Here is a 14,675-nt window from a genome sequence, read left to right on the forward strand (position 1 = left end):
AACAGCTGTTTTGTGATCCCATAAATGTTGCAGTTTTGTTGAAGATTCGGAATGCCTGCTATACGTCAGAACTACCTATAATTTGTAGATGCATACATTCAATTTGTTGTTTTCAAGGTTTGTTGATTAATGTTATTTCTTTTGTAATAAATTAGTTATAAACATGTTTCTTTTCACTTCGTATTTACAGGATTTAAAGTTCACTGAGTTTACGCTAATTGGCACATAGTTAATAGATAATGATGTGTTTTGTTACGTATTATGTTGAAGGTATGTTTCTTCATTTTTTCATAGATATTTACATTTGGCCTAACTGTATTTACATCCTCATATTTTATTATAATATGTCAACAGTTTCCTCTATTTACATTTTTATTTTATTTGCATAATTTACATTCTTAGCTTGTTTTCTGTAGTTATATTTATTTAAAATTATATCTTCAACAAGTTTATAACAAATAATTTAGGATAACAGTAACATTTAATATTGTAAAATTCATGTAGGAGAGTATACAGAGTCCTTATGGGCTACCTCCAATAGGAGGCAGTTAAGAATTTAAAAATTATAGTGACTGGCCAGGTTCAAAATAAAACTGACTTCCTGGGCATCTGAAATACGGCATTTATAGAAAAGCACGATAGATAATGGCATAAGATAATATTAAAATGTATCCTAGACCTTTCACGTTACAGGTGAAACACCATAAAGTCGCAAAACATTGTCGATTTGCTAGCCACAAATTTGTTAATTGAATGGAACTTAAGAATACTGCGTAGGAACTTACATCTTTATTGCATTATTGATTTTATTATTTTCGGTGCAAGGAATATCTCATTTATTTATTTACCTTTGTACTATCAATAAAAACTTTTTTTTTGTAATTATTTTAAGTGGCAGTCTTTGTATGTAAGTAGCCTACTTACGCAGTATTCTGAAGTATAGCTAATTTTATTGATTGCAATAAAAACTATTTTCGAATCCATAATAATTTACATCACTACTCTGAATCTTGATCTTACCTTTGTACATAAAGTAATATTGAAAAAACACACGTTACATACAACAAAAGCAATGCGCAAGCACAATTACATCAATATCACTTTAGAATCTCCTGCCTCCACTCACAGTTGCCAAACCTACCCATGCTCCGGCTTGCAACTGAAAAAGGCTCTGATTAAGTGCACTGTTAGAAAATTAAGCTGAAAGTCTGCATAGTTCGGCAAACAGCATGTCGCCGGCTCACGTATGAACTCGGTCTGAATAGTTGAGTTCTATCCCTTAGAGTTGCCAGACTGTTTAATAGCAGAAAATAACGATAATTATATGTTAATCTTTTTATTTAATTTACAGTAAAACAGTTCATTTTATTGAAAAACTGCAGTTTCGCTAATCAGAATAGTGAACTTATGCAAAAGTGTCTCCAAAACAGTAAATTGAGCTGCCTGTTCACCTAAATGGCTTTTTTAGTGGGGCTATCTCAAATATGTCGGCTACAACACACCAATCGAACTGGAAGAGGGTCTTGTAGCAAGGATCATAATTCTCTATGATGCTTTTAGGAACACAGTCAATGGCGGGAAGTTGTACATTGTGCCTATATTGAGTGAGACCTATGGAAGACGTTTTGAACACTTAGTACTTGAATACTAATAGAAATGACTTGAATTGTTTTATAAGTCAACACGCATTAATTAAAAGTTCATAATGACACAATCAAAGTTTTGGGTACTATTCTGTAATGTTATTTAGACTAATTAGCACACAAATCAAGGTTCTTTAACTACCGAACAGAATGCTTCCAGATCAGAGTGCTGCATTGGAGTTAAATCGCTCGCTTGAACTCGGTCGAGTGTCGCACCCTCCAGTGAGATACGATCGGTCATGATACGCTCATAATAAATAGAAGCACAGTACAAGGTCATCTCACCGACATGTCTTATCTTGCATGGAAGGCAAGAGATAAGATACACATATGTTTTGCTCTTTACTTTCTGCGTTTATGACAAACGTTTAATGGAACGAACCAAAACAGTAACATGAAGTTATAAATAAAATTAGTATGAAAAACTTCGATATACAGTTATTATTGCTAATTAATAATTATTCAATATTTGATTTACCACATAATATATAATATCATAGGTCCATACATAGTGTTCTGCCTATATACTGCGACAATGTAGAAACGTTTTACAAAATATTATTGATATAGCAGTAGATTAATAACAATATTAGTACAGAGATAACGTCACAGAAAATATAATAAAACGAATAATCATGCTGCACAACTGTTACAGACGCAAAGATTGATACACTAATTATTAGAGATTATTATTATTATTATTATTATTATTATTATTATTATTATTATTACTACTACTACTAGAAAACTTGATACAGTTCTTGCATTATCGTGATTGTGTCCTCTGTTTATAATAATTACATTTACATCCAATAACATCTATCAGATGTGGCAAAAAAAAATCACTCCTGTGTGGGGGGGGGGGGGGGGAACATTTACCTACAACATTTATATTACATTTTAAAGCAAGTTTTGTAGTTGTACTATGGAGAGGTTAGTTAAACACTGCAAAGTTTTGAAATGATAAACATCTATGATGTTACTACATAGTTCATCACTGTAACAAGAACAAATGTCTAACGCTCAGCTTATACTGTTCGAGGATTTATCGCTCGTGACAATTTTACCCATCATGCATGTGCGCTACCTATCGGATTATGCTATGAACTACTTGGCGCTCATGCAAAAACGTCCAATGCAGAACTCTGTTCCAGATGTTTTATTTAATGTAAATTTGTAACTGTATGAATACTACTGTTAGTGCACAAGTTTCTAATTTCTCAATAAGTAAGCTTCTTTCTTTTATTTTATCATTATCATCATTATTATTATTATTATTATTATTATTATTATTATTATAACTATATTAACTATATTATTTACTATTATTAGTAATACATTCTAGTCTACAGAAATGAAAATTATCAATGCAGTAGGCCTACTTCGTGCAATAAAACATCTACAACATGAGGATACAACAAAGAAAGAAAGAAGAAATTTACAAAACGTCTGCAAACTTACATTTCTCAAAATAAATGAGTGATAAAAAAAAGGATTCAAAAGTAGACACGAGGAAGTTTTTAATTTATCAAGAATTAAGCTTTATATAGTAAAACTTGTCTTAAACAGAACCTTCATTAGCTGGAAATTTGTTTTAAATAGAAATATTTTTCGGCCCTGTGACTTTAGGGCTGAAAAACATTTTAAATTTCCTGAATGAAAAGGAAACTGTCTAATGCAGAAATGGAAATCAAAATAAGTCTTTATACGGAAAATTTACAATGTTCCGAAGTGTATATTTTGAAAAATTTTAGGCACTCTATACTAAATCCCACACAATTTTAGTTTCAGTATACATTTGGGCTTATGAATAATTACAGTGTTGAAGATCCCTTGCTACCACAAACCATTGTATTGTATTGTGTTCATCTCACTTGGAACATTTTATGGTTGATTACTACCTACAAGTTCAAGCAGGTATATGGCTGTCCTAACTCTCTAATTATTCTAAGAGGAGTTTAAATTTGAAGCCAGGTTCATTTCCTTTCTTCTTTGTTGCTTGTTGCCTTATAGAATTTTATGCTGGAATTGCCTCTTGATTGTTGATAGGAGGGCTGGGCAGTATTTGAAATACATTTGTATTTTGTAATTTGCAAGGATTTTAGAAAGTATTTTGTATTTAAATATATAAAATTGATGTATTTTGTATTTCAAATACTCAAAATACTTTCTTCTTCTTCTTCTTGTCCTTCAAGTTTTGGATTTGTATTTGAAGAATGAACTTCTGTCTTATTTGCCTACCCATTTCAGATGTGCTAGCCATACACTTAGTTTTCTTGCCATAACTGATTTCCTTAATGCCATAAAGAAATCTCCAACAGCATCAAGGATCCATCACCCAACACTTGCTAAGTGTTCAGCATTATGGAATGCGTCTAGGAGACTCAAATTCGCAGAAATTATATCAGATGTCTTGAAATATTCATTAGTTTCCTTGCCCAACTTGATGGAATTCTCAAATATTGCAATTCAAACATGATATAAACAGTATATGTGAAAAACTGGGATTGCCAACTTTCAAAGATGTTGAGTTTCAGTACCTTGAAGAATACTGTGCAGTTCTGAAACACATTGCCGTAGCCCTTAATTTAATGCAAAATGAGAAGACATGCTATTACGGCCTACTTCTATCCACATTAATTTCCCTAAAAAACAGATTACATATTATGTTATCTAGTAATCTACGCCATCTATTCCAAGTAACTCCAATCCTAATGAGTTCGCTTTCATCAAGATTTAAAGCGATGTTTGATCTGACCCTAGAAGCAAATTGAGCTATTTTGGCAGCTTGCTCCACCCATCATTTAAGATGAGATAGCTACCTGACATTGCCTCACCAAATTATAAGAAGAGGATACAGAATATGTGTGTGAAATCAGCTGAGCAGTTTTCGCTACACCTTTGATCAGTTCAGATGATGAAGATGATGAAAACAATTTTTATGTTTTCAACTCAAGTACAACAGAGTTTGAAAAGCAAAAAGAAAAGAACTTGTCTACTGCGGAGTATGAGCTCATACAATTCTTCAATGTCAAAGGGACAACCCTGTGCTCTCTAGAGAATTACCCAACAGTGAAACAAGCTTTTATAAAGTATAATACAAGTTTGTGTTCCTCTGCGCCTGTAGAAAGACTGTTCTGTTTTGCAGGATTTATTCATTCACCAGCAAGGGGATCCTTACCTGATGAACTTTTTGAGAAACTGGCTTTTTTGAAAGGGAGCAGTAATTATTCATTGTTGACTGGGAAAAGAAAGAATGTTCAGTTACAGTGTTTATATAAAACTTCGAGATAAAAATGATTTTAATGTTAATATAATATTTTAGATTTTCGGTAATATTCTTATTTCTTTATATATTGTATCGGATATTTGAAATACAAATGTAGGCCTATTTTGAGTATTTGAAATATAAATGTATTTTGGTTAATTTTTTTAAATTATTTTGTATTTGTATTTCAAATACTATTCTTTGAAGTATTTTGTATTTGTATTTGAAATACTTGGATGTCAGTATTTTGCCCAACCCTGTTGCTAGGAATGCACATGAGTATGCGATTTGAGTTACTAAGTTTTTTTTCTGCAGCACTTTTCAATGGTTTGCAACTGTCATGAGCAGGGCTGGGAAACAGTCTCTCTCAGAGAGCTCAACCTCTTCCCTTATCTTAGTTGCTGTTATGCAGACTGCTCCATTTACAATATGAGTTTACTGCCCCTGGTCATGAGCATGCATTCACTGACTTTACAGTATGTAAAATCGATGTCCACATACTCATGACAGTTGCAAACTGCTGCAGAAACAAACCTTATAAGTATAATAAAAGAGATGGCTGTAACTTCTGAACTATTACGAATTTATTCATTAAACCAATTGTTACAAAGAGTGAAAACTGGGAATTTTTTTTACCTTATGTCCCATAAACCATGACGTGGCTTCCATTAGTGGCATGGGAAATGTCCAACCGGTATTCTACCTCAAGCCACGTGTTATGAAGTATTTGTGGTGTGACACTGTTGGCAGCAACATAAAGTCTTTCCTGTAAGTCTGCCAAATCACGTACTGGTGTCCTGTAGACTTGGTTCTTAACAAATCCCCGAGATTTTCTTCAGAAACTTTGTGCTTGGAATGTTTACCTGCTCTGGATAACAACCTTCCCGTTTCTCTGAGCTGCCTATCCCATTTCATTATTGATACATATGTCGGAATGGTTTCCCTTGCTCTAAAGTTGTACTGACGACAAAACCGACACTGTACACAAATCACAGATTTTTGTTCTGCTAATGACAGCACATAAAAGACTTTCTGCTGTGGTGTCCACATGGTGACTAACTCTTCCCCATGATGCAAGATACGATAAGATTTCTCAAATGAAATGATCTGCACATGCGCGTGACTCATCTAACAATAACAACAACAACACACTTCCTCTTTAAAAGATTATCAGAGACAATGTCCAATTTCAATTCGTTCACACTGAAATAAACTTCAGATGATGTTAATGTCCTTGTCTGTAAAAGGTCCAATACACAAAATGTCCACTTTCCAAAAGGTCCAACCAAGTGAAAAATCCTTTTTTCATAATGTCCATAGAAATAAGTCCTCTTCATTCAAAATGCCCAATTTCCAAAGTCCAAACACAAATTGTTCAATGACAGTGGTAACTGTACCAAAACAAGAAATTATTCAACCAGTAAATAAGAAAGAATCAAAATATTTATTTCCAAAAGTAACTCTGCACTAAAAAATATCTCCCTCTCCGGGATTAATGTCTTCCTCGGGACTGCTGTTGAGCTTAAGGTGGTAAGAAATGGCCCTTAAATATCGTAGAACGTCATTATTGTTTTTATACTCTTGATTATTAGTCACAATATTGAACATACTATGTTGATTTGCAATGTACTTTCTGCTTAATGGTTGTTTCACATATAAATGCCCTCCTAACACTTGAGTGACTAGAGTCTCCGTATCGGTCTGTTGCTGTTATAGTGTTGAATAAATCTCCAGATGTTAACATGGTGAGCAACAACTAGTCGCTGAAATTGAGAATGGAAACCTTCCACTACATTGTTTGTACACTGTCGACCATTGAGTACCAGTTCATATACGTGTACATTCCGTGTTCCAGGGGGAATCTTGGTGGGACTGCTCGCCTTCTTCCTCTTGCAGCACGTCCGCTAATATATGTGGCTTCAACATAGGATGCAAGTTCTAGAATTTCTTCAGATTAAAACTCAATGACTTCTCTGTTGGACTTTATGTCAGCTTGTACCTTATTTCTATTGGACTATATTTCTATAGAACCTTTACCTTCATTGGGCCATAACTTAACCGGACAATATGTTTATCTGGACCATATAAGTATTGGACAATTTCGTACTTCGGACTAATTCATTCTGGACTTAGTATCATGGACATTTTGTTATCTGGACAATTTCTGTTGGACCTTTTAGCTCAATGGACTATTTCCATTGGACCTTATCTCTGTTAATGCTTTAAAATGGTATCAACCTTTACCCATTTGAACATGTACTTTTGACGTTATAACTATTTCTTTTATTATACTTATAAGCGGAACATGGTGTATATCGTTTGTTCCTAGAACAATGAATTATGGCAGAATAAGGACGTGAATGTAATGTGTCCAACGAAACTATAAAGTGTATTATAAAACGACATTCAAACTAGAAAGCAGTTCATTATTATATGCATAAAAAGTAATGTATTTTGTCTGTGAAATAGGGAACAGTATACCCTGTCTCTTTGACTGTAAGTAGGAAACATAGTACGAAGTTTGTGTGGTTAAACATGACGAGTGACACATTTAGACCATGAAGCTGGGAAGCAGAACAGCACGAATATATGTGGAATCTGCACGAATGATTTCACTGATGATGACTGCTAGATCAAATGTGACAGCTGCCACGACCAGACTCATAAGAAGTGCTCTGGACTAATCCAAGCAAGGATTGATAATTTAAAAATACCAAATTGTACATGAATCTGGCTCTGCGACGACTGCAAACTGAAGTTGAAAAGATTATAGACCACAGGGGATCAACTCTGTAAGCTAACAAACAAAGTGCACATGATTGTTAACTTACTGACAGTCCAAGAGGATCTCAATATAGAGAAAAGGATCAGTAAATTTAATCTCAGTGGAATTCCTTCCGCACTCTCAAAACCAGTATCTCACATTGTATTCTTCACCTGACATAATTAGGAACATTAAATCCAGACGTTTGAGATGGGCAGGGCATGTTGCACTTATGGACGAATTCAGAGTGTTAGTTGGGAGGTCGGATGGAAAAAGACCTTTAGGGAGACCAAGACGTAGATGTGAGGCCTAGATAATTGAAACTGGTTACGTTTTTGAGTGGTCTTTCCTGTATATTGAAAACTACTGGCTTTTCACTTTTCCTGAATGTCTCAGACACAGTCTTATCTTCATTTAAATGGAGTTCATTATCTTCTGCCCATTTCACCAACAAATCGAAAGCATTTTGAAGTTCTTCTTGAGAACCATATCGTTGGCATACATATACAGAATTACTCTCTCTGGAATGATCTCCGTGATATCTGCTGTAGCGATAATAAATAGCAGTGGGCTTAAGGGATCCTTGCAAAACTCCTGTAATTTGTTCTATTGGGTTTGATGTTACAATTTCATCATCAATCTCTATCTAGTTTAAGGCCACTATGCTCTTAACGAGCAGTTTTGTGTAGCTGTTACTTTCCATCAGCTTTCCTAGTTTCTCTATGAGGATGTTCCTGCTGATCGAGTTGAAAGCTTTGGAGAAGTCAATAAAGATGGCGTATAACTTTCTCTTTGGGGGTCGATTAATGAAACCAATTGAGAGAGAGGAGTCGAACGTGCTGCATTTCTGACGCAATAAATTTTGTTCAGAATATAAAGTATATATATATATATGCTTTCACGTGTTAATTAACTAGTCAAAAGATAACCTGGTTAATTAACACGTGAAAGCACATAATTATATATTTTATATTCCGGAGTGATATAGCATTAAAAGTTGTGTAATCAAGATGTATAAAATTTTATTGATATTCTGCATTACAAACACTTATTAATTTTAAAGAAACTGAAACGTCAAATAAATGTTAAAAAGACCAAACTATTAGTGGTGAATAAAACTCCGAACCTTCCTACCAACACCAACATTTGAAATGATAAAACAGAAGCATTGAAGTTTTAAAAAGAGTAAATTAAAATAAAACATTAATAAAGAAATCAGAGATAAGAAAAATAAAATTCGTCGGTCATACAATCAGGCATAACATATTTTTAGTTAATATACTAGAGAGGAAAATGCTTAGCAAGAAAGGAAGAGGACGGCTAAGAAGAAAATCCATGCTCATAGGATAAAGTGCAACAAATATGTATAATTTAAAATAACTGCAGAGGAGAGAAAACATGGTTGAAGCAACAAGGCGAAAGCCTTTGGAATTGATTGAGTTTGAATGTTAATTCTGATACTGAAAGTTGGTTTTATAATTCTGCTCAGTTTGTTTTCTCCTTAAAGTATTGAGCACTCTAGAAAATATGATACCTCGATCTTCCATTACTATATCTCACCTGTCTTGTGACTGGCTGAATTTATTCTTTTTTTGAAGCTAGCATAACTTCATAGCTTGACGTTATCAAACTTATACTTTTGCATACTTTTAGTTGCATCTTCGTGATTATTTTATGAATTGTCGCATTTAATGGAATGTTTCCTAGCTTTCATGTTAACATTATGTTTATAATAAGGCCTCATTCACGATATTTTCAGAGACATTTTCCGATAAGTTGTCGGTATATCTAACAATATTAATAAATAATAATAGCAACAGTCTTAAACATTTACATAAGATAAGTACGGTAATAATAACAACAGTGTCTTAAACACTTATCTAAGATAAGTAATAATAACAACAGTCTTAAACACGTATCTCAGATATTGTTAGTACCTCTGATTGAGGTTCTGGCTGATATGTACATCTGTTACCAGGCAGTACATCTCACTTGACGATATGTATCAGATGAAGAACACTTGTTTGTATACATATAAAATCTGATTAGTGTAATATATTACTAGACAGCGATGTATGCAATGGAGGAAAGGAACTGGTCAACCTATCTCATGATCTCCTGGCTTAGTTGCTTTATGAGTGGTTGTTGTCACTTATGAGGTTCAAACCTGTCTTCGGACAATTGACTAAACAACAATATTGTTAGATATACTGATACTCATTCACAATGCAGACAAAGGACGAAATGCCAAAAACAAATTCCTTAGTAGCAGGGATGCTGAAAACATGTACTTTCGTAAAAATCTTTGTAGAAATTAGAGATTTATTTGCAGAATTACAATGGTTTCTTTATACAGTGCTTCCAATCTCGTGTGCCTCCACTCTCCTGGAAATTCCAAAGAGGGAAATCCACGAATGATTCCCAGTACTCAGACGACTGGACTGAATTGCACTTATTGACAATACCTAGTACTCATTGTCAGACATTCAAGTTGTTCTTATCGCAGTCCAGTGAATCTGAGATCGAGGTAGAATATAAAACATTAAGTATAGTGTGAAACAGCATGTAGATTTAAATTTGTGAGAAAATTTTCTGGTGTACATGTCACAAGCAAGTCAATGATAGACACACTTCGTAAGAAATTTTACACTTCTGGTTCGGTGTTGGACAAGACAGTAAACAGGAACAGGGCTATTTAGGAGAAAAGAAATTGAATCATATTTAGAAAGAAGTTCAAGGAAATCTCTTATTCGTCTCGGACCACAGTATGCAGTTTCCTTGTGAAGCCACAATAAAATTGCGACTATATAGATTTCAGTAGTTCAAAGACTGAATAATCCTGATAGCAATGCTAGAATTCAGTTTTGCAATTGGTTCCTGCAGTCTGTACATGACGGGATTGTGAATCCAGAACTCTCATTTTTTACTGACCAAAATAATGTGGTTACATGTATCGGAATGTGTACAGTCAGAGCCGCCGAGAAGAGGGGGCAAAGGGGACGAGTGCATATGGGTCCGTGAGCAATAAGGGCCCGCCAGATTAAGTGAATCTGATTACTTTTTATTATCATGAATAATTATTCAGAGATACATACCGGTACTATAAAATTTTCTAAGAACATTTGTTACGGTACATAAACTTGACATATTAACTCAACAATAGTAGAATTAATACAAATTACCAATTCATATGTAAATATTTGACTTTTATATAATAGAATATTGGTTTTCCGCATTAACATTCACCGACACGACATTTGAGGGCCCCGACATTTGCCTGAACTATGTTCTCGTCGCTTGTACCGAACACATTCAATTGTCCTTTTTAATGAACAACACCCCGCTAGCCCACCACAATATACTAGTGGACTCTTCCAAACCGAAGTCACAGGATCACGTTTTTCATCATTGTATGTTTCGTGTCGAAACTTTCGTCTTTTCGTTGTCGTTTGTCTAGTAAATTCTATTCATTAGTGTTACTGGTTATAATTTAACTGCACAATGGACAAGTACAGGCATAAGTCAGGAGCTGAGAAGCACAAGGAGAAACAGAAAAATGTGGAAGATATCAATATGGGTGCTAGACTGCGTGAAAAATATTATGAAGACATTACCAAAGAGATCAGTGATGAGCCGAAATATTTAAAATCAATTCATGCCTCTAATTTAGGGCCAACCCCACTGAAACCTATGAATCTCTTAAATAGTCTGAGGGAATTAAAACTGGATTCCAAATATTTGTATAGCCATTAGAATATTCTATACAATTCCTGTGACAGTTGCTGATGCTGGAAGATCCTTCGGCAAAATGAAGGAAATAAAAAATATATTCAGATAAACAATGTGTTAAGGACTGAGTAACCTTGGCCTCCTTAGTCTGGAGAGCGATCTTGCTAGATCTTTAAATTTTGATGATATAGGCCTAATTGATGATTTTGCATCAATGAAGTCAAGGAGAGTTGTTTGTTGATGTTGGACTGCAAGTTAGAAATTAAAGGTGTTTAGGAACAATGTTTTATGAATATAATATATTGTGCTAGTGTGAAGTTTTGCTAAAAGTTTTCAACATAATAAAAGTGTATTTTTTAGGTTCATATCTGTGTATGGGATTATCCTTTATTTATTTTGCAAATAATTATTATGGTTAGAATAACTGGTAACTTGTAATTATTACTTTCTCAATGGGGGTCTGAGTAGAGTATTGCACAGGGGCCCATAAATTCTGTCAGAGGCCCTATGTACAGTAAATTTCAACCATTAGTGAAGTTCGGAAGTACGTCATCAATTACAGGTACGCCCATAACATGACATTCATAATGTTCTTCATAACATTCAATAAGAAGAAACAAGATCATTCAACAATTCACTGAAGTGATGCGAAACTTTTCTACAAGCACATGGATATAATTTCAAATATTTGTTGTAAATTAAGTTAAGATTACACACAATGATCATATTTAATTAAATAATTACACTCTTAATCGTGTAATTTAGTCGTAGGATTAAAGAGTAGTCGTAGTTTGTGCATTTCACTGTGAAAGTGAGTCCGGTTTTGATAGACAAAAGCCTAGCAACGCGCAGGAACCAGTCGGGGACAGGCCAGTACATGTTGGGGACACTTGAGATTGGAAACCATGTATGTACTTCGTATAATGGGAAAGCAAAATCACTATATATAAATTTATTGTTGAACAATAACAATACTGTCAGTAATATTAATTTATTTTTACGAATGGTTGCATGAAATATATTTCTGATGGTCTGAAGCATTTCTAAATTTGACATTCCATTTCATGAGCTTCCTTGGCATTGAAGTAATAATGCAACAGCAAATGATCAATGCTTACTGACTGCTCATTAAGTACCGTGATTTTTATTGCTTTTATGCATCTGGTGCTGACCTCACTCACATTTTGCCCTTATTTCTAGATTATGTGCTATCGCTCAATGAAGGATATGAATAAAATTAGCCAGATCTGATCGAACTCCTGCACAAGTGCCTGTTGAATAAAAATATGTATATAGTCTACTACAATATGATTGGAAAGGAAAAATAGGAAAGATTGGAGTAAGCTGGGTTTGCAGTGAAAGACCCGCCCTTGGGCAGAACACTAAATGAAATGAATGACTACAATAATATTAGACCCCACAACCAGGGACACGAGTCTGATGATGACGACGACGACGAAGAAGAAGAAGAAGAAGAATTAATCTACTGGAATAACTTATAGCCAAGGAATAAGAATACATAAATTAAATTTTCATACTGCATTGGAGTTAAATCGCTCACTTGAACTCGGTCGAGTGTCGCATCCTCGAGTGAGATACGATCGGTCGTGATACGCTCGTAATAAATAGAAGCACAGTACAAGGTCATCTCACTGACATGTGTTATCTTGTATGGAAGGCGACAGATAAGATATACATATGTTTTGCTCACACGGTAAAAATAAGGCTTTATTTTCTGCGTTTATGACAAACGTTTAATAGAACAGTCAATGGAACGTACCAAAACAGGAACATGAAGTTATAAATAAAATAGTATGAAAAACTTCGATATACAGTTATTATTGCTAATTAATAATTATTCAATATTTGATTTACCACATAATATATAATATCATAGGTCCATACATAGTGTTCCGCCTATATACTGCGACAATGTAGAAACGTTTTACAAAATATTATTGATATAGCAGGAGATTATTAACAATATTAGTACAGAGATAACGTCACAGAAAATATAATAAAACGAATAATCATGCGGCACAACTGTTACAGATGCAAAGATTGATACACTAATTATTAGAGATTATTATTATTACTAGAAAACTTGATACGGTTCTTGCATTATCGTGATTGTATTATCGTGATTGTGTTCTCCGTTTATAATAATTACATTTACATCCAATAACATCTATCAGATGTGGCAAAAACAAAATCACTCCTATGTGGAAAAAAAGAAAGAAAAAAAACCATTTACCTACAACATTTATATTACATTTTAAAGCAAGTTCTGTAGTTGTACTATGGAGAGGTTAGTTAAACACTGCAAAATTTTGAAATGATAAACATCTATGATGTTACTACACAGTTCATCACTGTAACAAGAACGAATGTCTAACGCTCGGCTTATACCGTTCGAGGATTTATCGCTCGCGACAATTTTACCCATCATGTATGTACGCTACCTATCGGATTATGCTATGAACTACTTGGCGCTCGAGCAAAAACGTCCAATGCAGATCTCTGATACCAATATCATATTACATGTTGATAACTACTGAACTGATAACATTAATTTCATTATTTCCTATTATGGCCAAAAATAATCAAGTCTGCCTTATAAACTTAAGATAATTAAAAAAAGAAAAGAGTAATTTTAAAATAGTCTTTCTTATAATTTACAATAATTTTAAATATTACATTGGTTGGAATAACAGATTGTAAGATAATACTAAATACTTTTACAGACTTTTAAAGAAATATGCTTACAATAATTTACATTGATAAGACATATTTTACATCTTATTTGAAAACATGCCGTTAAAACATTTCTTTAAATTGTAACTCTTGTCCATCAAGTATTCAGTCCTCTCTGAAACTTTCACAACTGTATGTTAAGAATGGGCCTGGAAAAGGAAAAAGGTTGCAAAGGAAAAATGGATTTTATACGATTTCTACTGTAATTATATGAAGTTTGTATACATATGTGATCGGCATGTGATAATGTCAGTAATGTCACATTAAATAGAAGATTCGTCTTTTTAATTGGAGGAGGGGAAAGTTGAGTTGGACAAATAACTGATTTCGTGATACTGAAAAAAAGGTTTTTAACAATGTGGTTGACATGCAATTAAAGTTTGTTGACACACCTTTATTAAGGATTATATTGTGCATATTTTCTAATGGAAGTCTACAATTCAATTCACTTTGATGATCTCAAAAAATATACAAATTCTCAGATAAGAAACAATACGATTTTACCAATATTATTATT

At 33.7% G+C, this 14,675-nt stretch overlaps 1 protein-coding gene across 4 annotated transcripts in view; it reads right to left on the reverse strand.

Annotated features, from left to right (window-relative positions):
* Nucleotides 1–14,675, reverse strand: part of Gpdh1 (Glycerol-3-phosphate dehydrogenase 1) — a 132,454-nt gene that overhangs the window by 31,014 nt on the left and 86,765 nt on the right. Inside the window, exon 9 of one of the 4 annotated variants that reach the window (XM_069812783.1) lies at nt 14,053–14,307. The exons of the other annotated variants lie outside the window; for them this stretch is intronic. Coding sequence (XP_069668884.1) covers nt 14,283–14,307 — 25 coding nt within the window. The 3' untranslated portion in view covers nt 14,053–14,282. Of the gene's footprint in view, nt 1–14,052; nt 14,308–14,675 lie in introns of those variants that run through there. 4 annotated transcript variants of the gene reach the window in all.

This window comes from Periplaneta americana, chromosome 16 (assembly GCF_040183065.1).
Source record: "Periplaneta americana isolate PAMFEO1 chromosome 16, P.americana_PAMFEO1_priV1, whole genome shotgun sequence".
NCBI classification, from domain to species: Eukaryota; Metazoa; Arthropoda; class Insecta; order Blattodea; family Blattidae; genus Periplaneta; species Periplaneta americana.